This window comes from Malurus melanocephalus, unplaced genomic scaffold (genome assembly GCF_030028575.1).
Source record: "Malurus melanocephalus ecotype Western Australia unplaced genomic scaffold, MMel_1.1 scaffold_11, whole genome shotgun sequence".
NCBI classification, from domain to species: Eukaryota; Metazoa; Chordata; class Aves; order Passeriformes; family Maluridae; genus Malurus; species Malurus melanocephalus.
Window position 1 is genome coordinate 562,394 of NW_026623243.1, and position 26,332 is coordinate 588,725.

General features: G+C 37.7%; 1 protein-coding gene across 1 annotated transcript in view; it reads left to right on the plus strand.

Annotated features, from left to right (window-relative positions):
* CPED1 (cadherin like and PC-esterase domain containing 1) overlaps positions 1–26,332 on the plus strand; it is a 138,774-nt gene that overhangs the window by 16,744 nt on the left and 95,698 nt on the right. Inside the window, exons 4-5 of the mRNA XM_057378398.1 lie at positions 17,935–18,041; positions 19,867–19,942. Coding sequence (XP_057234381.1) covers positions 17,935–18,041; positions 19,867–19,942 — 183 coding nt within the window. The remainder of the gene's footprint in view (positions 1–17,934; positions 18,042–19,866; positions 19,943–26,332) is intronic.

Sequence of the window (26,332 nt, forward strand, 5' to 3'; positions counted from 1 at the left end):
CCTTCCCTTCCCTTCCCTTCCCTTCCCTTCCCTTCCTTCTCCTTTTTTTAATAAAATTTTAAAATCTGCTCATAGAGGTATAGCCTCTGGAACAAGTTATGTCTTTGCCACAGCCTTGGAGGGGGTTGGAATAGGTGTCACTATCCCATGGAAAAATGAAAGGTTCAGAAGAAGGAGTGAAAAAGCCTTACATTTCCAGGCTTTCTCCTGGGAGATTTGCCATACTGAACTGTACAAGCCTCTGGCTTCATTCCCTCAGACAAGGACAGAGCTGTGCTGCTCTATTAGAGATGAGTGGGATGAACCACCTGGCTTCAGAGCTCACTTAGATCCTCCTAGAATGGCAAATACCAGAAAAGAACTTGCCAAATATTTTCCAGTGTCTTCTGCCTTCTTCCCTGTCCTTCCAGTCTGAGAAGCTTTCATTTCTGTTCCCACAGTACGGATTAACAGAATCTGTGTGTCCCTATGACTCTGTGCTATCCTGCCAACAAAAGAAAGGTTTATATCAGAAATCTGTTTCACTAATAGGCATTTCTGCCCTCCAAAAAGAATGCCCTCTATTTACTGCCTGCTTCCTGAATCTTTCTGGAATTCCATACTTTGCCCAGATGACATCTTCAAAGAGAAATAAACTACTTATATCTTTCTTTAAGGAGTCATCAGTTTTTCTGTTCTCTGCTGAATGTGCCTGCCTCAGTAGTCATTGGTGACCCTCCCTTAATAGGCATTTCCTTAATTTCTCAATTCTTCACCTTTACTAATAGTTAAGCAAATCTTAGCAAACTGCAGGCTCCAAGAAATGTGTGTTGTATGTTACAAATCTGACTGTCCAGTTATAATTCATTCGGTAATAACATGCAAAATTCTGTCATTACCATTAGCTCTTGGAATGGAAAAGATTGTGCATAAGCTCAATSGTAGCCTGTCAGTTTGGCCATGGAAAAAAGCACATATATTGAGGCTCCTGACAAACAGTGCAGCGTAACATTCTGTGCTCCCTGCTGCCTTAGAATGGTAGCAATTTAGTGGAGGATTTTGCAATGGCAATGAGGGACTTTAAAAAAAGGAATAATAAACCATTTTCATAGTATTACTTTTACATGATTATTTCCTATTTTTAGAATACTACARTTAATTATTTAAACTTAACTGTTGCCTCTTTTTGCAGGCTGCGTAACATATATTGAAGATTAAATTTTAGCCATGCCAATAGAAAGATCACTAGAGCACAAATACTGATTTGGGTTTGTATTTTTTTTTTATGATTTATTGTTCCATCAGATAAGTATTGAACCCATCTTAGCTTTGTTCAATAAATTTTCTGTTAGTTTCCACTGAAATAAAAAAATACCATTTTCATGTCCTATTCATTTTCCTGACATTGTTAAGTAGAGATTATATACTACACMGATACTTAAATTTACATATATTGCAACAAATGTTAGATCTGAAGATACTTCGTTGTTTCTGAAATTGTCAATATACAGTGAATTCTGTTCTGTCTTCTGCCGCGTTAAGAGCATGCTATGTTTAAATACTTGGCTGTGTAAATTAAGCCCTGGTTCCAGCAACTAACTATGAGGATGATCTGGCTTTTTGCAGATGTGGGAGTGGTGCTTGGGTGGAGTTGTACTAGGAACAGGAAGGGATGACTGAGACAAGAGACCCATGGGAGCAAATCTGAGCAAATCTTGGACTTTCTCTTTATGTGCTGGGGTCAAGAGATCTGATTTAAAGTGTCACTACGTATGTACTACAGCAAGGAATAAATACCCCCACACTGATAAAGCCACATGAATATATTCAGGCATAACTCAATTTGCTGTTCAATGGTGGTTTGAGAATTGTGTCATTATGGAAGATCAGGCCTCTGCTGATCTTGGCTCTCTGTAGAGAGTTCTGTTGCTTATTTGTACTCAGTGGTCACTCCCTGTAAGGGCTGCTGCTTGGGGAGCATGAGGCTGCAGGAGCAAGCATAGGTGTTCACAGACGTGGAGTGATGCTAGCTGTAAAGTTTTCTGTCTCTCCATATATTTTACATGATGGAATAAGCAATTGAAGACAGATGAAAGACAATTCTCATTTTATTTTCCCCAAAAGCAATTTTCCAAGTCAGTCTTTGTCCATTTTTCATTTTGGTTTGTTGGGTATCCTTTGGAAAAATTACTTTTTAAAGAAAATTTACATTTTTCATGGGAAGAAAATTACTCAAGTTCACTTTGGTTCACAGTCAGAGTTATGAGTCAGGKAAACATTGCCACATCAGTTAGAGATGGAGAAAACTAGGATAAAAATTGTGTGAGTCACTATCAGAACTAGGACAGAATGCATGCTCTTTGCTGTATACCTTTGTTATTCCTTAGCATATTGTATGACCTCTAGTACTCCTCACTGTTCACACTTTTGACCAAAGGCTACATAGGAAAAGTATCAGCTTAACTGCTGACATCTGGGCAGCAACAAGGTAGGAACAGAAGTGCTACTTCTTAAGTGCAGCCAGTAATAGTTTCCTCAGAGCTGCTAATTAGTCTAGAGAATAAACCACAGCCGTGGGTTTTGGAGGCCCCCAGGGCCATGTCTGGTGACTGTCAGACATCCGTTTTTCATTTTCCAAGACATACCATATCAGCAAAATTAGTGAAAATGTGAGAAGGTGGTAGAGACAGGAGGACACAGTGATGCTCTTTCTGCAATGAGTGTGAAGACTGGTGTGTTGGTGTGTTTGGGTGAACAGAGGTACTTATTAATACAAAATGTTAACGAATTCTGCTGGAAAAAAGAACAATCTATTCATCATGCCTGTAGTAATCAGGACATGATGTACTACAACAACAAAGTAGTTMTTAGGAAATCTGTTTTGGGAGTAAAGCTAGTGAAGTAATCAAATGGATTCCCTGGARCTGTGGAGCATTCAATCTTAGATGTCTTGAAATATTAGGTAAAGAGATTTTATTGGGTGTAGTGAGTCCCCTGGTGGGGTAACAAGATGGTCTCACARACTTCTTGAAGTCTGTGACCAGCCTTGAGAAAATAAGGCAGTCAAGAAACTRAAGAGGGAAAATGGTGATTTCTAAAGAAGACTGAGAGATTTCAGGTATGAGTTAGCTGTGGTGACTCAGGGCTTGAAGAAACAAACAGTATGTAGTTYACAGCATCTTCTTAAAATGGAAAATATTCTCAAAACTTCCAAAATTTATGAGAATATATTCCTGACAAGGGTGAGGAAGAGGGAAGGGACCAYAAAATCAGTGGTACTTAGATAATAGCCAGCCGAACTTTGAGGAAGTAGAAAGCAAAAAACATATTGTGAAATAGGGATATTTATCATAGGATGGCATGTAAAAATAAGTACTAATAGAACCAAGTTTCCTCCTTTAGTGAATGGTTTTCTGTGGAGTTAGAAATACATTGACAAGAGTAGGAAACATTGGTTTTAACTTTACTTTTTTTTTTTTTTTTTTTTTTTTTTTTTTTTTTTTTTTTTTTTTTTTTTTTTTTTTTTAAATTGTTCAGAGTACAGTTAGGAGGAGCCCTTATTTGCTGTTTGTTACAGCCTCAGACATTTCCATGAAATCCAACTAACTTTAGCAAACAATTATAAAAGACTAAGGGCCTTAAGGAAAATTGCTTGTGTGTTCTGTAAACATCTGGTTGCCATTTTCAATTACAAGGACCAACCCACTGAAGGAAGCAGTTTAGTTTTTTTGGAACAGAAATGGGACACTGGGGTTTTTGTTCTTTTTCATACTGGAGAGTAAAGGAAATGTCAGGAATAGAGAGGTCACTAGATGCTCAGCTTTTATAAATACAAAAGTCTCTGAGAAAATTAAAGTAAATTGAAATCAGGTTCTGAAAGTGTAAACAATCCTGTGGAGGTAAGGTTAAATAAGCAGGACTGGAGATCCTTGCATGCCAGCAAAAGCACGAGATCATTCTATCATAAGTAAGTAATTTAAAATAGTGTGCAAAATAATAATGGTAGGGCTAGCCACAGAAATATCTTGTGGGTTACCATACAAATACATGTGTGTATTCAAATCTAGCAGATGCAACTACTCTTCCCAAAATCTTTTTGGTTAACTGTTAGTACAAATATATAACYGATAGTATAAAAAACTGGTTGGTTTCCAAATTAAAAATATATGTCATGTGAATCCTGAGATAAGTGTTGACAAATAAAACACACATTTTAGAAACACTGTCTGTATTTAAGAGTTTCCTAAACRAGCTAAATAGGTAGAAATGTGATCCTCAGAGCAAACTGAGTTATAAGCATGTAACAGACTTAGTCTGCTTCCATAACGTGGAAGTTCATTTAGTTTTGGAAAGGAAATGCATACCAGAAACATATGCTGTCTTAATAATTTTTAAATTTTGCTTTTAGCAATTAATCTTGTGCTACAAACATCATTGGTTTCAGCACAAGACAAATAAGTTTCTGACATACATAAATGAATGTTGCTCTCTAATGTGATGCTGTGGTTTCTTGTTAGAAAATCTAAACGCATCATATCTTTTTCTGAACAATATGTATTCTTCTTCCTAATTACTAGCAGAACATGTTCGTGCTTTCTAGAAGAAGAGCACACAAGCAATTCCTTTGTATCACTAAGACAAACCCTCTCTAAGACTGTACTGAATMATCTGTTTCAAATGCACTGTTTTTCCTTTAGAAAGGGAACTTTTTAATTTGCTTGTAACAAAAGTTTAAGGACATTGAGCTCTGCCAGGTAAAACCAAAATATAGCATTTAATCCTAAATTTACCAAACAAATCTTTCTCTGAATGTTCTTTTTAGTTTTAAAAACAGAACAGACAGTCCAGTGGAGAGTGGTATTTAAGGGGCTGACACAGAGATTACAATAATTAAAATGATACACACTGATTACACATTGACCTAAAATTAAAACTTTACTGGAATAAATTATGTCATGTTAACAGAATCTGAAAAACACCAGTCCAGGAAGACCCGCATGTTGGCCAAAGGAAAGCAACAATGTGTAAGGCTACTGAAATGAAAAAAAATATGAGTTATTTAGACATCAGTATACAAGTTTTGTAATATGCCAGTAACATGCAAATCCTGTGAAAGACTTTGAGGCTCTTTTTTATAACTGTAGCCTGTTGTATTAGAAGTTAACAGCATAAATTGCTTTTTCAAGTATTTTTAAAATGCTTCCCTTTAAGAAATGAATCCTGGCTCGGATGGGATTCAAGCGGAGACTCTGGTTTATAAATATATGTCTGTTTCTAAATGTCAGATAATTGTCTGCTAATATAGGTGCTGGGAGAATGGCAGTCAGTCTAGCCAGAACCCTGTCACAGTCCCACCAGAGCACTCTCTCTAAGGGATTGTTGGTTAGGACTGCTCAGTGATTTGGCTGCTGGATCTGTGCACCCTTTTTGATGCAGTCCCTGGCTCTGAGCCCTGGTCAGCTGTGAGAAGTGTGCTGCTGCCTTTCATCACTGTGCTCCCATTTTAGGTAGTGGCATTGTATACCACTGAAACAAAAACTTTCTTTTTCTTTTTTTTTTTTTTTTTTTTTTTTAAACTTTAGCTACCATGACTTATATTGGATCAGGCAGCAAAAAGCTTATACACTATATAGGCCTTCATTGTAATTTGCAGGCAGCCCACGCCATTCCTATGTTCAGATTCCAACTTTCTCCAGCTGCATCCACTTTCAGCTGACAGCTCTTTTGAATTCTGCATCCCAAAACCACCCCAGACATCAAAAGTGCAGTAGCCACCCACAGTTTAGGACATGTTTCTGAAAATTTYACACAGCATATTGTTGTTATGCTGGCTTATCTGACATCAAATGGGAATCTTTTTTCATGAGGAGAATGATTRCTCTACCCTTCTAATGTTCAATGTATTCCCTCAGAGTTGATTTTTCAATGTAATATTGAATATTCTTTTACTCAGTCRCTGAGATTGTCCATTTGGAGGTAGTCCTAGTTTGCACAGATGKCAAAGAGAATAGAGGCTCCTCTGATATACTCAGAAATTTAAATGATTTCTCAGTTTCAAGTTGGTCRTGAGAACTTTCAGATTTCTGGAAGAAAGTACTTCATACAGAGAAGTATTACTAAAAGTKACACCCTCTCTTTGATTAGAAAGAAAAAAAAAAACCCCACATATCATGAATTTCTATAATTTTTGGCAGGCATGTTTTCTTACAAAAGTGTCCATTTTTCACAGCAAAAGGCTAATATAGAAGGGAGTTTGATTAGAAAATAACAAAGGAATAAGATCTGAGCAACCTTAACTGGTAACAAGATTAAAAAATATATATTCTTAACATATTTCAACCTTTACTGGTAGCAGGATTAAAAAAAATATATATTCTTAACATTCTTWATATTTCCTCRGTGTTGTCTCACATAAATAAAATAYAATCATACTCTGATAGAGGRAGGGACAGAGGAGCTGAGTGGTATGCATTTGGAAAATTTGAACCAAATTCTTCAAGTCATAAAGCATTTCTATAACAAGATTATTGTTTTAATGACTTTATTTCTGACATYTGTGCATTTRTTTTAAAAATAATTAATTAGCTRTAAAAAGGATTTTCAGTTTTAATTTATAGCAATTATTAAAAGTGTATGTATAGAGAGAGCTTACTGAGTATTCTTTTGCTTTGTAAATSCAAGATGAATCTGGCAGAACCAAAGTCATTTTAGACCTGAGAGAATACAGCTCAGTTGATCTGTTAATTGAAAAAGGACTTTTAGTGTAAAATGGAGAAGTAAGACAATAACATTTTTTCTTTATTTGAAAGAAAACCAGTCCACTACAATTTTTTTTTTTTTTGCAATAGATAAGTAGAAAACACATCAGCATACCAAAGTACTTGTTCAACAGGCGGATAGACAAAATAAGAATAAGATCTAGCTATTTTGGAGCAAGTCAAGAAGTATTTGTCTGTCTAAATGAGAAATAGTAATTTAATTTTTTTTTTCTCATTTGTCTTAAGCAAATGTATAAAAAAACCTCTCTCAGAGGATTCAGATTTCACAGTCACACTGAGGCCTAGTATCAGTGGAGCCTGTCTAGAAGTCATTCTTCAAAAAAAAAAATCAGGTAATTTTCTGTAAGTCAAGGACTTTAAATACACAGAGTTTGACATGTTAGCCCTATTTTCCCTAGGAATGTAGTGTTATGGCTTTCAAAAAAAGCTCTAAGAGTAGAAAAAAGAATTCAAGAAAATACTAGCCCAGAAGGTAACTGTAGACTAGTTTGGTTGCCTTGTTTATGACAGGATGATGTGTGAAGTAGAGGAAAGCATGAGGTTTTCTTCTTCYTATACTCAGCTCCATGACACGTAGGATTTACACCCCTGATGTTACAATACACATTTCTTTGCAAATCTAACCATATGAGGGTGTCTGTTGACCTTCAAAAGTGAGGTCTGACCCTACATTTCTTTAAGTTGTTCAAAGAGATAATTTTAAGGTCTGCTTTAGAGTCCATGTTTTGGGGATRCTCTACATGGCAGTCATGATGATGTTTATCCCAGACTTTCACTACCCCATAGCACACCAGGTGAGTAGAGATGAAAGGCAGCATAGAGTGATAACAGAAAACAGTATCTGTRAAGTACAGCTGGAAATCCCTCTTACGCTGGCATGACCTAAATATTGCATCACTGTCTTCTGCGGTTTTGTCTAACTCGTAAATGAAATGGGTCAATTCCCAAGTCCTGAGGAMGAGTGATGCAGTTATGGCTCATGTCCATGTGTCTAAACTCTTTTCCCCTGACTGAGGGTGGCCTGCTTTTTGCTGAGTTTTAGGAACTGTCACTGTCTTAGGCTGTCTCCTGGGGCATTGCATGGCCACCCAAGGAGGAGAAAACAAACACAGTATATGATTGCAGGCCAGTGGTTGAGCCTGTGTCCTGACACTGTTTAGTTTAGCCATTGCCTTTATTCCCAAGCTTCTTTTTCAGTATTGTTTTGTGTCTCCTGGGTRTTACAGAATCTGACACATTAGTAAGGATTGGTATAGGATCCCTGAGTGCTGTAAGTGCCATGATCGAAGTCTGCCATTTGGATCTTAAAATATGTGTCTTTGTTTCTTGCACATGTGATCAAACATCATGATWTTAACATTGTAATTGTTATCCTCATTCACTGAATTAGAATGAGACAAGACATTAAGACAATAAACCCTTTTACTCCTTAGCTGCTTATCCTGAGGCTCCTGTTTATCCATAGAAGGGAAGAGGCTGTTTTCTCAGCTCTAGTGTAGTTTCTGCCTTTTAAAGTCAATGATGAATTCTCATTAGTGCTATCATTCAGAGGGCTTCTCAGCTTAGGTACCYCMTGTTCTGTTGCAAAGAGTGGGAGTGGTAGAAAAGCTGGGGTGAAATGCAGGATGGAAAGCATACACAAATTAGCAGTTTGGTTTCCTTGGGTGGAACTCCTCCTCCCTAGGAGCTACTTTCCAATTGAATCTTCTTTCCAGACACCAGCTCATTCCGTTTGTTGCGTGTGCCTTCCTAGAAGCCCAGAGTCTTCCTTTTAAAAGCAGGATCTGCATGGTTTGCAATAGTCTAGTGGGGAAGGTGCCTCAGTGCCACTTGTTCTTGTGGTTAAGCTCTGTGTACACACTGATCCAATTTAGGATGTGTTTCCCCACCTCATTGGGTCCACAAGGTGCTTTGGGGCTCCTGTTCACGYATCATGACAGGCACTGTGGTGGAGTCTCCCCAGGGACATCTTGGGGGTATACCAGGGCAGAGGCTTTTGTCTCTCTGACAAAAGGTTACCCCAGCCAACCCTGGGCCTCTGTGCTCCTTGGGATGTGTGTGCATGTGCATAAGAAAGGAGATTTTTTTGTGGGCAGATGCCCCTCCTGGGATGTCCCTGGGAGCAGCTGGAGCAAGTTGCTATTTGAATTCCGCCACCTGCTGCAGTTCCTCTGGGCTCCGTTGTGCAGCCTGATCCCTACRTGTCTCAGCTTCTTCCCACATGCACATTCTCTCCTTCCAGTTTTTACCTGGTTCTTCATGCCATTCTTTTCAGTAGCCTGTCTCTAATATATATCTCTCAAACTGTCTTTTCTCTCAGGCAGTTTCCTTCTCCACTTTCACAGAAGGTAAGGAAACACCTATACAGATGGATTTAGCTCCGCTTTGATGGGTCTGTGACATCCATGCTTTAACTAGGTACCAAGTTCTTCCATGCCACTGAYGGCTGGGTCTAAGTCCAAAAATGTGTGAGTGAGAAACATATCCAGCAGCTTTGACTGTGGTAGCTTATGTTGTGTATTAAATACGTATAAAGTAAGAATTCCAGCATTTGGGAGCAGTTGGGGTTGTAGATTATTTTAGTTTGCATACAAGAAGAGCATACCATGTTGGATTATTAGGAGCTTTTGGTTTCACTGAGGCTTGCTGTGCAAAAAATACCCATGTGTGGAGAACATACCAGAGTAATCTGAATATTCATCCAAAGCATGGTGTGTAAGAACAGAAGTGGAATAACAGGCTTGAGTGTTTGAATTGCCCTAATGTGTTTCTCATTGGGTTAGAACTGGATATTTTCCTTTTATTTGCTATTGAACTCTACTACATCTCAGAAAGTATTTTGACAGCCTATTTTCATATCTGGAGTGGCAGGTTATGACATGATAAAACCTATAGGTGGTTAAAGTTACAATTTGTAATACAACTCAGTGGAGAATTATTCTTAGCCTGACAAGCTTTCCTGAATAAACTGAAAGCCATCAAATGCACCTGCCTTTCAGTACTTCAGGATTCTTCTCCCTGTATCAGATTAATACAATTTTTGGATGCACTTTATTTTATTTTCAATATACTGCCCATTCTTTGGTTGCACAGAAAATTATAYGCATATAGTTTAAAACTACTGCAATTTAWTTTTTTTATTACATTTTGTTGTCTCGTAGACAGTTATCTGCAAATTGAAAACGCGACTTTAAAACATTTGCTGCGGGTCTCTTTTTGTTGTCTCTTTGTAATCATTGCATGACTGAATGTGATATAAATGGAGAAAGGATTGTCCTGTCTGTTCTCCATTCTTATACTTATGCCTGCAATAGATTTCTTTTGTTTCTTTTAGAGAAAGTCATTCCCCTAGTATTATCAATAGCTCCAGTAAGAAAGACAATAACTCTTTAACTTGGTAGCTAGGTCTAAGGAGTTTAAGACCAGGTGGAGAAATTTAAACATCTTTCCACATTTGAGAATACTTCCAAGAGAACCAGGTAGCTCTTGGCTTGTTATGCTCTTTTTTTTTTTTTTTACTTTTAAAATTCGCCTTTGGATTGACAGGAAAAGCAGGCTTGAAACATGTCCCTGATATAAATAAACAGTAATAAAATAACTTTCTTTCAGGCAAGAGTGGAAGCATTATGCCTCTCCGTTTGTAGTTAGACCCAGTATCCCTCCACAGCACTTGCAGAAGAGATACAGGATAATCGAATGTTACTCTGTTTTTATGAGAAGCACTGTGATAGAACTTCAGATGCCTATTTCGCTGCCCAAATTCTGAACTCAGATGTGACCGTGCATTAATTCTTAAGCACAGGGCAATGTTTTGTGCTAAGCTGTTCAGGGACAGATGAACTGTCCTTGGAATTAAACTGGTTCTATTTGGTCCACGCCAGCCTCTCCTCTACAAAGAMTGCTTCCCTTGGCACTTCAAATCCTCTTAGTTAGGGAGTAGCTGAGCCAAAAAAATAATCCTGATCACCCTCCAGGGGAGTGAATAGTGACTGTCCTCWGGATTCCTTCAGTCTTTCCCTGGCAGCCGTACAGCAACTGCACAAACTATTTTGTGAATGAATTGACTTCATCCAACAATCTCAGCCTCATACATAGGATGGGGTATGTTTTTACGCTTACAATACTCCACTGTGATTAATGTGGCAACAGATTTTTGCTTAATTTGTMCAGCTAAGTTAGTGGTTATGGGGCTATGTGTTATGGCAGAGTACAGTCCATCTCAACAAGTGGCATGGACCACATCGTGTGAAACAATGAAAGCTTTGCATATGGACAGGTGAACAGATGCTTTCCAGAACAGTTCAGAAAATATCAGAAATCTCCCCATCTTGTCCTGTGCTATCACTCAGTGGAGTGAACATTTTGTTGTCGTARTGAGTCCATATTGGTGATAGCTTATGAACATCAATGAATACTTTTTMAAGGAGAAAATTCCTGAGCACCTAGGTGTTTCTTCAGGGAAAGTCTTACAAAGGAAAGAGTGATACCAAAAACTTGTAAAAGGATGTGTCAGTAACAAAGAAAAACTGTTCAGTCCAACAAGTGGCATTCTGATATTTGCACAACAAGACAGCCAAGCTGCTGTAACCAGAAATAGGCTTCAAAGGATATTTTCCCCTGGAGTGTTATCAGTGAAGCTTAGATCTTCAGAGGTGTAGAATTCCCACATACCCAGACCCCGTCACGCCTGATGCTGCTGCCCTCTGAGATGCTGAAGGGCATMAAATTCAGCCCAGAATCCAGAGGCAATCAGTGAGGCGGAAGTTCTGTCTTTCAGACATCTGTTAGTGCTTTAAACTCCTGGCTCACAAACTATTGGCYCCTAAAAATTGAATACATTGCAGGGTTGAAGCCCAACCTATTCCTCTCTTCAGTTTTAAGTGGGATTTGTGAGCAAGCATCTACTTCCATAAATACRTGCCTCCTCACAAAACTCTGTACAATGTGTGCTCAGTCCATTACCATGCAGGAGCAGAGGAGGYTGGCTTTTTTTCTTTGTTGTATACTATGAGGAATCATGATTCACAAAGCTAAAACTYCTATTCATAGTATTTATTTTTTTACAGATCAGAATTACAACATGCCATAAGTACAACTGAATACAGTTGAATACATCAATATGTAAATAATAACTTTTGCTGAAAATCCATACARCTCAGAGGTGCCTGATAATAAATTTTAAGTAGAGCTGACAGGAATTTCTTGTAAGAAAGGATTCTGTACAAATCTCAGCATCTTCTCTAGCAGGGGTTCTGTAGCCTCCTTAGAGTAAGGTATTCTGGTACTTGAAACCTTTATTTAGAAACTGTTATTTATGTACCCTTTGCTGCAAATTAAAATGCTTACTTTATGTCCTGTCTCCAGTGATTAAAGGAACAGCTGATTTTGCATGGGTAAAAATCGATTCTGTGGTGTGGTTTAACCCCAGCCAGCAGCAAAGCTTCACCCAGTTGCTCACTCATCTCCCCCTGGTGGGATGAAGGAGAGAATCAGARGGRYAAAAATGAGAAAACTCATTGATTGAGATAAAGACAGTTTAATAGGGAATGCAAAAGCTGTGTCTGCAAGCAAAGCAATACAARGAATTAATTCACMACTTCTCATGAGCAAACAGTTGTTCAGTCATTGCCAGGACAGGAGCTTCATCATGGATGGAACCTAACCATTAGTTGGGCAAATGCCATCGCTCTGAACATGTGTGTCCCACCTCCCCACCCCCTTCTTTGTACTTCCCCCAGTTTTTGYTGTTGAGTACAGCACCATATGGTGTGGAATATTCCTTAGTCCAGTTGGGGTCAGCTGTCCTGGCTGTGTCCCCTTCCAGCCTCATGCCCCTCCCAGCCTCCTTGCTGCCAGTCAGAGTGAGATACCTAAGGGAACACCAAAGAGAAGGCACTGACACTGTGCAAGCACTGCTCAGAAATAGTTAAAACAATGGTATGTTATAAAGTGGCTTTGTAACAAATAAAAAAGTCATCACTGTGTGGGCTGCTAGACAAAAGATTGACTCCATGCCAGTCAGACCCTGTAGGAGGACTCCCAAAATGTACCTCCTTTTTCTAATCCTTTACTGAAACCATGTTTTCCAAAACTGGGAAAGAGTGTTGCTGGAGAGGGATGACCAACACAAACTGAAGCAGAAGGATTACCTCCTGATCATTGTTACCCCCATAACCCTCATAAACAGGTTTGGTTACAATTCTTGATATTTGCAGGGCTATTATTTAGAATTCTGTGGRGAAAGGGCATGGATTAAATTAAAATGAAATTTTAAAGGAGTGGATTCAACTCTTTCAGCATCAATAAATATTTGCCATCAGCTCAACAGTTATTTATATTTGCTTTGTTGGTTGTTTTTGGTTTGTGGTTTGGTTTTTTTTTTTTTTTTTTACAAGAGAATTGTATTGTCAGTATATATGCAGTTTATTAATTTGGTCCTTTCATGCAGCAGTGCTCTATGGCAAATTGTACCTCTCAATGTGATTTCTCCTTATGACTTATGGCACTTTTAACTTGTTTTAAATTGCAATGAATTTAATTTGGACCAATTATCAGAATTAATTTGAATTCTAACCATGCTTCACAAAGTCCTTATACTTCTTTTCAACTTGGTGTCACTTGCTATTTATAAATGCACTTATTCCATCATTCAATTTGTTAGTGAAAAATTTGGTCAGAACTGARTGTACAGTGGGGTGTCTTCTGAGGTTCTGCTCCAAAAAAGGTCCTCTTTGATAGCGGATTCTACTTCATTTTTTCAAATAGCCGTGCAATCACCTTATAGGTATGTTATGTAGAAAGGGTCTAAAGACTTACTAAAGCCAAATAATTTTATTGCTAATATTTCCTTTGTTCATTAAATCAGTTACTCTGTCAGAAGAAAGGAGACTACTTTTATGTGATATGTTCTTGACAAACAAATTCTGGCTGTTTTCTATCTTCTTTTCCTCTAGTCCTCATAAATCAATTAATTTCAAGGTGGTGGTCTGAGCAAATGCAAAATTTCAAATTGGCTTGAGAGTAAAATAAAAACATATGCAAGTGGCTTTTAAAAAAATTTCCCAAAATGAATGAAATACAGGAAGATAAACATGAAAGATGAAAATTTTATTTGTTTTTCAAAGTTCTTTCATTTCAAAGTTCAGGATGGAAACCTTAACACTACAAAATGAAATTTCAGTCTATGGTACTGAAATGAAATCTAGTAATTTACTTAAATTAAATAATATACACATAAGAGATTAAARGCTCCAGAGGTGCATGCATCTAAGTTTTGCAGCAAAATTTAGCCTCCAATGCCACAGCTCATGGGCAGAATGTGATAATTACAAAGACTGGAATAAGATTACTTGACTATAGAAATCACTTTCAGAAATTCTGGAAGTTTATTTTTAAACTTGAAACCCCACTAAATCTTACAGTTCTTGTTTGGTTTCTGTTGACTTTGGTTTATGATATCAGAATATAAAAACTCTGYAGAATATTATTATAGAAAAAGTTAAATGTTTTTATTGGTGTCTGCATTGYTATTTCCTCTGCTGCTAAAAAAATGTTTGTTTTTGTCCCTAAAACTATTATCTTTTAAATTATTTTTCCCACATTAGCTATTTTAATTATTTCAAATGACAAATCAGTGTTGAAGCCAATGAAAACAGTGGTATTTTGTTGAAAATTATAATTTGTACATTATATCAATTTTCAGTTGWAAGTTATTTGCTCTCTGAATTGAATAGCATGTACTCTGACTCGTTGAGAATAAAAATAAATAAAGGCGATCACATCAGATTTCAATCAAATTATGCTGTACTACTACTAGTTGAAGTAGAAACGGTTCGATATTCTTAGGTGAACATTAGATACACATTGTAGGTACAAATGCTTTTTAAGATGGGACTGRATGATGGCTACAAAGACTGCAAGAGAGGAAAGGCCAAGGGCTGGCAAGAGCCAGGTGAATAACAGCATCCTGCTGCCAGCATGTATCCACATAAAGCTCACTTTGCCTGTATAATCACATGTAATTCTGCAGATGAGCTTTCCTTGATTATGCAAGCCCTTAATTAACAGCTGAACTAAGCAATCTTGATTTGAAAAGATGTTCAGAGAGCAGATGAACATGCAGTTGCATATTCTCATCTTGTTATCACTCTTCTACTTGTCCAAGTGCAAAATAATACAAAGAGTAGGGAGTATCTCCATGAGGTGTGATTTCATACTTACTGATCTATGGCTCTTGTGTGCTGTGCTCCACTGGTTTGCTGAACAGAGCAAACAGGATTTCTATAACTAGGGACGAGTTCTTTCTATGGCAAAAGCCTCAAGAAAAGTGCTGCTAATTAAATTTTTCAGATATGAAGCGTTCTTTTTAACCTTCCCCCTCCAATGTCCTGTCAAAGCCTGCTTCTGGTTTGAAATCTGCAGGAAACCAGCAACACAGTATGTACATTGAAAATGGAATATTATGGACATTAATAATGCTTCTTCATTGAAGTCTCTAAAAACATTTTGAAAYATGAGACCTTCCATGCAGATGGATTTTGTTATTACTGTCAACTTTTGTTGTTTCTCTTTGATTGTGGAATGTTTTAGTTCAGACTTATCTTGTGTTACTTTAAAAATAAGTTCTGTGACAGGGATTTGCTGTGTTAAAACACAGAACCCAGGGCCCTTTGCATGGCCCATGAGATGTTGRAATACTAATAACAGTAGCACTTTTTTTTTCTGAGATATAGTTCTGTAATTATATATGCAGAAGGAATACAAGATGTTGGTTTCATGATCATAGATGTTCGTTTTTCACAGAAAGTTAAGCTGTGGAAGGGGTAACATGGGCAACTTCGAGGCAATATCTATTCCTAGAGGAGCCTGTTGTAGAACTAAATAGCTGTTGTAACACATGCCTCTTTTGTTTTTGTTTTCCAAGAATTCTTTTTCAGGTATTGTTTGTGAGGAATAGATGAATACMTTTAAACAGAAGTCACATTGCTCTGTCAAGTTGAATCTGAGAGACAGCACTAGCTGTACACTGTTTTTCTAATAGGAAGTCTCCTGACTTCTATAAATAGACATGATTCAGTTCTGATTGTTCTGTACTGAAATAACTGGCTAGAGGTTTAATTACTCTGAATAGAAAACACAAGTAATGGCAGGCATTCAAGCTCCCCTGAACTGTGTTACTTCCTGAGYACTGGCTCAGAAGAACACCAGRTCTGAGGGTACATTTTCCTTTTCTTCTCTTAGGTGCATTCATATTGATCACTCTGATGTATCCTAAAGGCAAATACACAGGACAGCATGTCCTCTGGAGTCAGGGATCAAATTCTTCCCAGGGCAGGATGTGTCGCCATAAACAAGGGAAGGAAATKAACTGCTTCTGAGAAATGGAGTTCCCTCCAGCTCCCTTTCCATTTGCACTCAACTAGGCATTGTGATTTATATGCAATTATAATGATTTATTCAAAGGTGTTTACTAGTCAGAGGCATAACATCTTGCTTATCTGATAATTACATAGCTGGTGAGGTTATTGAGTAGATTGTTAGCACTGCCAAACTTTTGCACTAAAATGAAGTATCTCCTTGTACATTTCTTTAATGCTTCGTTTGTTTGCTATCTGTGACATTTTTATCCACCTGCAGGGGTGTTTTTGTTGTTTCTTCCACAAAGAAGCACGCAATGAATCTGTCTTGCCTAAATTTCATATACTCTAATTACTTTCATACCATAATACTGGTTCTCATAATATGAAATTGAAGAACTTGTTACAGTAATAAATGCAATGTAACTGAAAAYTGATCTCTTCAGCTTTGTCACACTGCTTGTAAACATAAAATAGTGATAGCTACTTTCATAGTCCTGGATCCATTCTACRCAATCAGTTCATTACTGTACTTAAYGTAAATTGAGTGTTAAATCTCCTTAAGTGGAATCTTTAYCCTGCTTGACATTTGTAATCATGATAGGGATAAGGAAAAAATACATTCTGGAGAAAGAAAGGAAGGAAATAAATAAAATAAATACCTCTGTGAGCCATCCATGGGACCAAATTAAGGGGGTAATCTAATAAAATTAAGAAGGTATCATAGATGGATAGCAAAAATGGAATAAAATACATGTACTCTTCCCAACCTTGGAAAAAAGAACCAACCAGTTACTGAAATAGCTATTCTGCAGAGAATTTTGAGACTTGATTCTATAGCCTGCCATGGATGCTATACAGCTTTTCTGACTGCCCTTTCTGTCTGGAAGTTCATTATTACTAATTGTTTTTCTGTCAATGAGATCATTTACCCTTCATTGAACATATTAATGGTGACCTCTACACATAATAATTCTGTTGTGACCTGCCACTATCTSTAACTGGTCCAGATAACAAAGGCTGTATACAGAGGAATGACCATGTGAGGAAGCTCACCAAGGTTATTTGAAGCGAAATGTAGTGGCATTTCTACATCACATGCTGAGATATGGGCAACTTCAAGACCTATTTCTATATTCTAATCTTTAATGGTGTTTTAATTGGTGGAATTGAGTTTTGTCTTTTCAAGCATGTCTGAGTCTGGTGTTGCTTGTTTCCTGATAATAAGACCCCACAGTTTCACAGGTCAGCTTTGCCCCATGAAGGAAGCATCACACTAACTCGGAAGCTAGCAATCTAATTCCCACCTGCACACCAGTTCTAGGTCTGGCAGTCTGGTATCTAATATTTAGGAAGGCACTAAACCAAAATTCCTGCTGTTTGCAATAACATGACTAGCAATACTTCCCGTAAAATTTACTTTGCCTTTAAAGAAACATCTCAGAAGATCACACTCTAGGTACTGGATGTGTGTTATAAGTGTATATGTCGAGGAGTTCAGAAAAAAAGAACAACTTAAAGCAGCATCATGTTAGTGAACTTTTTAATTTCTGAATGTTAAACAGGTCAGACAGCAGGATTTTTATGTCAGTAGGCAGGTGTGCCAACTGGAAATGCCAACTGTGAAACACCTAAATATAGGTCCAAAGCTTGAACTKTGGTAGCAAATATGTATTTTATCCTTCTACACCTGTAGCTATCAATGTAATTAGCTCTCCAACAGTTTGCTGTTCTTCAGGGTTTGGCTCTAAGTATTTTTTATGCAAACAAGAATAGCATAATATTTTCTTTCTCAAATTGCTTATTTTCTTTCCGGATAGGTGGTATGAGCCCTTGGGATCTTTTGATCTGCTTATCTTCCAGAAAGAAGGGTGGTACTGGCTGCTTTCAAACAGAAGATTTACGTAATCTAGAGCTATTCCAGAAGGTATGACCTTATTGTGTTACCCTTTATAGGAATGGAAGAACATTTTCAATCCTTGCTCTAAAAAGAAAATTATCGGTATTTTATTTTATACTGCAGCAGCATGGTTTAGCAGCAATGAATTTTTTTCATGTTTTCTGTTTACTGTGAAATACTTGTCAGGTACCAACATTTCATTCTTCCTTATATCACACCCAGTTATCAAAAGCAATTTCTCATTTGGACATAGTATGTTAGTTTGGATGTAAGTATTTCAGTAAATGTTGAAAATCATTACAACTYAGTGTCATGTTTCCCTATTCTTTAACCTGAACTTTTACATTCTTGGCCATTCTCACCCAGCATGATTGGTGCAAAAGTGTCTAGAAGGGAAATTTAAGCAATTTACCCCATTGGAAAAGAGAATTTATAAATTATGAGAAACAACTAGAAAATGCATGCAATATTTCAGAATGAGAGTATAGGCACAAGATAGAGGTGGATGAATTTAGGCTTCGCATCTTATATCATTACTGAGTTTCACCTAATGTATTTGGTCCTTTGTAAACATCATTTGGGCACTTCTCCARACAATGACAGTGATCCTACAATTGATGATGTGTAATCTGGACCAGGGCCTTCAAGGGAGTTCCTTGCTCTGGCACTGCAACCTGCTTACTCATGGTCTAAAGCATCAGTAGTGCCAGTTATCTTGGTATTTTCAGGATTTTTTTTCAGGTTGTTTTTTTTTTTTTTTTTTCATTTGAAGATGTGGGCACAGTTTAGGTCACTAGATATGTAATGCCTATGTAAACACCCAGACAATTGCTAAATATATGTAGGTTACATAAACTGAAATATTTGACAAAATGTGGCCAAGCTACAATTTGACTTGTATTTCAAGTAAAATAGCACAGATATTAATGGCAARAGCCTAAATTATAGACCCCAGCTTGAGGGTCTGAGAAAAATTAAACTGCTTTAAAAGGTGCCCCTGGTGATAAAATACCACTGATGTCCACAGAAATCAGCGCTAGGAGCATGTGCACTGGGGTTCCCTGGCCATATCTAAGTATATTCAAAGTGAAATTTTTGTGGCAGTTAGTTTGCTAGAAATATACATGCTTTGAGTATGCTCAGGCTCAGATAATAAAACATCCCAGGCTTCTGCAAATTGCTTTTTGCTTATTCTGCCTGTATTATCATATCTGAGTCTCTAAAGCAGTGCAATATAGTAATCCTTACAGCATGCTGCAGTGTCCAGATGTGTCACACATGAATAACTAAGGCACAAGGTGATCAAAGGAATTGTCCAAGTTCTCTCAGGAAGTCAGGGACTTAAACCAGATGGCCCATTCCTCCGGGAAACTTTAAATACTGAACTAACATTACTCACTGCTGGCATGTCCACACCACAGTCCACCAGAGTTCTCTGCTGCAGAGCCTGCATGTGATTTAGCTACATTAGCTTACCACTGATCCCAAGCACAGCAATTCAAGATGCATAGGGCAGGGAGAGACAGTGCTTGGTAACTGGCACAGAACAGAGGAGCTGCAGAGACTGAAAAGGAGACAGGGTCAAAAAGGGTCAACACTGAGCAGCCAGAAGGAGAGTTATAGGCCTATAATTTTGGCATGTTATGGACATGAAGGAAGAGTCCACCTTAACCTCATTATCCCCACATTGCAGGGAGGGCAAAGTTATAATTTCCTCTTGACACTGATGGTAGTTTTGCACATGAGGTGTCTCTGACAAATTAAACACAAACCCATTGAAGACTTTTTCCATTGAAGAAAAAAGACCTTTTTTAAAAAATTAAATCATTAAAGCTTCTCTTTTTACATATAGGTAAACTTACTTCCAGAAATCCAGCATTTCCTKTGCAGAAAAGAGGGATTATGCCAGATAACAAAAACCTTTTCAGGTAATTTGATTTCTTCAAATCTGCATGTGTGATGATGGTCTTTTAATAGTTGTCACAGAAAGTTTCTGAAATGAGACTGCCAAGCTTATAATTCCTTTTTATTTTTTAGTCATGAATGCATAAAACAAAAAAATTAATGGTAATCRATTTCAGAGACACTTAAATATAGATATAGTATATTTTCAGGTAAAGATATTGCATTGTTTCACTATTGCATATTGCAGAAATAATTTGGCTATAAGTGTCTTATTTTCAGACTTTTTTTGTGTTAATATAGTGTATTGGTGTTTGCACTTCTATGCCCTGAGTTTGGTGTAATATGTTTGTTCAGCTTTACAAAAATGTTGTGGCATGGAGATGGAGTAGGAGTCAGAGTTTGGTTCCAATCCAGACATAATTTACTGATAAAAAGCCTTTGTGTATTACGATCATCAACCAGAARAGTTTAAAGGTTATGGGCAAGTTTCCAAAGAATTCTAATTTACCATGGGTAAAATTCAGCTTTGAATAGAAACTGGAAAAAACTGTTGCACACTGTAATAGGTCTGTTTAAACAACAGAAGGATGCATTACGATCTCAGTTACACTACTAAATATCCCACCAATGTTATTTTGGATTTATCATCTATCTTCACAACATAAACTTTGCGAGTAAGAAATTTTGTCCTTTTTATTTGTTTTGAAATTGAGTTACAACCAACTCCACATTATCCTATTAATATTTAACTTTGTTTGCAAATATTCAAGATTGATGATATATATACATAACTGATTCCCCTCCCCTCCCCTCCCAGCACAAGATTCTCATGCCACTTAAGATGCCGTGGARAGACCTGCATGCCCAGTAGAATGGGCAGATTCAGCACAGGACCCATGCCCTTTTGGTCCAGCAGCCAGAGGTTCAGAGGGACAGCCTGTGGTATCCACGATGGCAATAGATGTCTATTTGTGGATACTGAATTTAACACTTGGTATTTAGAGTGAGCAAGCCCAAAAGCCCATTTATTTCAGCATAATTCAGGGTTAGCAGAATTGCTCCACACTGACTTTATTTTGAACACTGTTGTACCCTRACAGAAATGGGAACTTAGACTGTGGTACACAGTGGGGTCATCTCTGTACAGACCAGACCTCAAAGCATTTCAATCCRTTAATTAATCCCATTCAGTATCAATGGATATGTGACATGTAATTCAGACACATAATTCAGAAATTAGAATCAGAAGGGTGAATAATTTGATTTCAGATTAAGTGAACAAAAAAGCATAAAGCAGAGCAAACYAGTCTCGAAGTGAAACTTCAGATATTCCCGGTTCCATTCATCTGCTAAAGCCAGCTCTTTCCATTTTCTTTTGCTTGCATTCTCCGACAGATCCCTCTTTCCAACAACAGMAAAATTGCCAGTTAGCAGGATTTGTTTGATCCTCAATTTTAAAATTATTCACAGAAAGAACAATTTTCATCAGTATTTCCTCCACAGAACAGTTTCCTTTCAAATCATCATGTACTTTCACTGYTGTAAGTTTGAGTCAACAGAGTTTCTCAGCAATTCCTGTTAAAGAGGATCGGTTGGTTTGTTATTACTGTTTGTCATTTAGTCAGCCTCCAAGGAGCCAGGCAATTTCCTGTAAAAGTGAAAACACAAAGAATTATGTTCTTTAATTAAAGACATAGTAAGTTGTGGAAAGAAACACCAGGCAGCAAAGCTGAGAAAATGGGATTATTGGATTTACTGTGGCTATGACAGTGTTGAAGTTGATAAGCAGTAGTAAAGTGGTTGAGTTTTTTTGAAAATGCTATTTTATTTGTTATGCAACTCTTAAACTGCTAGGTTTTGTATTTAAGACAGCATGCCCATTCTCATACTCTTGTTGCATAGGAAAGAAAATTATTTATACAAAATATCAGACCAGTACTTGTTTCTTTGCTTTGTCTCTTTAAAGCAAAATGTTTTTGTYAGTCTGACATTTTGTGCTGCTTCTATCTCTGTGGGAAGGGGGAAAATAATACACACACTGGATATGACTGCTTTCTAGAAAAGAAGCTGGGAAGAAAAAAATGTAAAGAAAATCAGTCTGGAAAAAAACTTTAAGAGGAGCAAAAATGTTAAAAATACGCAATGTGTGTGGATAGATTGGATTTCCATTGAAGAAGGAGTTGCTGGAAGATGGGCATATGGATTTGTGGCAATGGATGTGYGATGAGGCATAAGGATAGCAGATCATAGAATGGAGCATGGAAGACACTGAGAAGTGCTCGCTGYGCAAGCTGATTGTATGAACTTCTGCTTGTGCAGGGCATTTGGCCCGTTTTTTAACCAAGAGCMTGATATCTGATCACTGTGTGGGACTCAAGCCATGAGGAAGTTCTGATAGAGCTCATGGGTGGCTGAGGGAGACTCCTGGCATTTATTGATCAGAACAGCAAAAGCTGCAACAGTTGCAGTGATCTGGACATTAAATCTTCCTGCAAACAACCCAAACCTAGAAGCTCTCTGAGGTTGGAGAATGGCTGTCAAAGAGATTTCAGTGTTCATAACTGATAACCCACCGTATGTGGGTTAAGAACAGGGCTTGGCTGCTTCCTGGATCGACTCCCAGCCAAGAGATGGAGAGGACTAAGGTCCACAATGTTGAGCAGAGTTGCCCACATACACTATGAGACACAGGAAAGGCATCCTGTTGCATGCACAAAAAATACTATCTTGACAGGTTTTACCTGGAAAGTAGTGGAAGTACTCATTACATTTCCTCCCTAATTTTCCCTAAGGAATCCAAACTAGTCTGTCTTTCCATATGAGCATTTGTCTTTCTTCATCACTTCCAGGGTCCAGTCTGTGCCCTGCATAGCTGACTTCTCTACCCAYACAGACCACTGATCCTTTTTTTAAGTAACACTTTTGTGGTATGCCTGCCTTCTGTGTTTCTGTTTATTAGTCACTAGTGCAGAGACTTTATGAGTGTCTGCCAGCCTTGTGTGCTCCCTTGATCTYGTGCTGCGCTGGCCAGCAGCACGTATCACACAGAAGGTCTTGGGACAGGCATGAGCCTAATGAAATYGTGTGGGAGGGAGAGCCAAGATAGTCCAGCTGTGAGACTGTGCTCTCACTCTGTGATATGTTTATGGTCTGGTGCTAACCCCGTGCTAGCTTTCTGCTGCTGCCTATCCCCAGGGTCCTTGGGTTACTCTGGAATCAACAGGAAGGGTTATGACCTGAGGGTAGGAGGCAAGATTCAATGGAGCCACCTATGGAAGAGAGAAATTGTAGATTAAATTTCTTTTCTGTTGTAACAATTCAGTATCTCTGAAACAGGAGCTTGATTTTTTACATGGGGATGCATTTCTTTTGCCAGCTGGCCCTTATAAATATTTGCACACCAGTTTTGGTCAGATTTGTGCCTATTACCTTTCTGCTACAACTAAGAGCCTCAAGAGTGGCCAATTAATCCAGCATCTGATTTTTTCCAGTTAATTTGGCTATAAACCATGTGGGGCAGGAATTTCATTTGTTTTACAACAGTGTCAAATCTCAGCTAAGATAAGAACAACAACAAAACAGCAAATATGGGCAATCTGAAAAGAAGTAAAGAAGCTAAATTAATTTAATTGCTTGGCCTATACTCTTCTGTGTTCTGCCCTGTCACCAGTACAAAATTGTGTCTCTAATCATGCAGCAGTCAGACAGAATTTTCACTGAGTTGTTTTTTCTGAAGTTTTAAGGCTTGTCTGTGTAATTAAGTTCTAGTATGAAGGGTTCACACAGAAGAAGCAGCCGTTCTGAAAAATATTGGCAAAAAACCCTTTTCGTTAACCCTTAACTCTGAGGATGCTTTAGGAATGAAGACACAAACACTGTTATTAATACTGTAAATACTCTTTTTCGTRCACCTGCCAGAACAGAGAGGCAAAAGACATGGTTTGTGATTAACTGAAAGCTGTATTTGCTGATGTTTCTAAGGGATAAAATAAACAACATCATACAAATGATGMACTGTCATAATTTTATCTTTTTAACTCTGAAACTTCACAGTGAATTTCAGTGCATTTCAATCCACAGTTTATTTCCCTCAAGATCTGCTTCACTAATAAAATTGTTTGGTTTTTAATACTAAACATATTTGGGACAGTTTAAACTTCCAGAAATGACAAGTAGTTTGGCATTTCTCTATTCTAAATATCCAGGGTACATTGCTTGGAGATTAATTGTATTACAGAGGGTGGGATCACTGCATTTTTTTAATGTGAAAATCTTTTAAGGACAGCTGAATCAGTAGTCTGTGTGGGGGTTATTGGACTCACAGCAATATTTACATCACAAATAAAGCTTGTAACGCATATCAAGACCATCACATATCTAGTCTCAAGCAAGAAACCATATTCCAGTGAAATCAATGGAAATTTTTCCAGGATTTTCCTGGGGGCCAGRATTGCCCCTAGTTTATCTAGTTTCCTTCCAATATTCATCATCTACTTTGAGTTTAACAGCCACACTTTTCTAAATGCATAGGTTATAAAACAGAGTGTTAAAGGGTCTCTCTCTTTCTTTAGCAACCTCCGGGCATAATGTGTAAGCCATAGTACATTACCAGTCTTTGTTTCAGAGTCTTTTCATCCAAAAGTCAAATGGGTAACAGGAGACTATTGAATGGGATAGATCTGATTTTTGTGACAAGTCTCAAGGCATGTAGTGACAGTAGTTAAGAGAAACCATCCATCCTCCTAAATCAACACTGAAAAATGGAAATAATTGCACTTTCAATGCCCATTACTTTCACAGTTACGCAGCTTAGAGCAGGTTGCTACACCTGACCAAGCCAAAGGTTACTAGGCTTTATTTTGATCAAAAATCCTTGTTCTGGAGGACTCAGAAATCTGCCTAAGAATCTATGACAGCATTTTAAGCATCTCCTGATGCGAAGCAATCTTTGCAGCTGTTAAACACCTTTCCARCCTACAGAGGCTAGAAAATTGCCCAGCTGTAAACAGTAGAAGAGGACCATGTTGTAGCAATACAGCCTGCCTGGTCTGTATCACAAATAAACTCTTTGTGTTCCAGCAGCCCACACTAGTAAGGGAAATGGATGATCCTGAAACAGGATGCAATATGGAGTTCTTCTAACTCATTGAGGTGCCCTGTCAGAATGCAAACCTGCAAGGCTGAGAGAGAGGACCCGTTATCAGTAGTTCTTCAATATTGTACTGTGGAAACTGCTGATAAATGACATGAGGTGCCTATCATTCTCTTTTTTTTTTTTTTTTTTTTTTTTTTTTTTTTTTTTTTCGTTAGAGAGTTCAAGCTCCTGCTACAAACAGACTAGCAAGGAAAAACTAGGAAGATGTTTGTAAGGCTTCAATACAGATGGAACTGTTGCTGTACAGTTTTAGCATCAATATACTGTAATGTTCTAAAGTAATGTTTTTCCTCCTAATATGAAAAACAATTGGATGAAGACYTTGCAAGTACAAATGTGCTGAGCTTACAATTTCATTTTATGAAAGAAGTTAACACTGTGCTTAACTCAGAACAAAGCCCAGCACTTCAGTTACATTTCATTCCATCTCTAGCTTTGTGCTTCATTAAACAACCCGGAGCTCCCAAGGTGACTCAAGCACTCTTGAAATGTTTGTAACAGATCTGACACTTGATGGGCACTTTTGAAATGAAATTATCTTTTTCTCACAGATGATAGTCTTAATTGTCCCTTGCTCCATGTTTGAAGTGTATAAAATATAGTCTATTTGATCTTGTACAAAGTAAAAAATTAACTAACAAACCATATCATAATCTTCCTTGTAACATGAAAGGATACCAAGGAAGAAAATATAAAGAAGAAGACACATTCTCATTCATCGTCTGTTTCCTTTTCTTTCCACCAAGTGTCACTCACTTAGTTCAGCCAGTAGGATATTCTGCTGAATTCCTTGTCTTGCAGACCACCAGATGTTCATGTTAACTAAGTGTTCAATTTACCACCAGTCCAGGTGGCCTCAGCCTGGCTTTGCTCCAGGAATTCTTAATTTGTTCAAATGTAGTTCTAGCTATTAGTAAAMCTTTTGCTCAGCCACACATCGTAACTCTTAAATCAGCTATTCTTTACTGTGTATGTGTTGAATATCATGTTACACTTCAGAACTGTGAATCAAAGACAAGTAAATAACTTGTGAGCCGGAGATGAGGGAGAAGGAGCCAGRAGTCATAGCTGTGTAAAACACTTGAAAGGCCTCATTAGATGTCAGTAAGGCTGCTGCATTTGGTATCAGTTGTCACTGTCAACTGATCTGTTTGACTGTTGTACTTTGAGAGATTGCAGTTGACAGAACAGTATCTACTGCCAGTTTGTGTGACAAAGAGGTGCTTAATTTTTTTGATCTAGAGGTGTTGACTTGCCT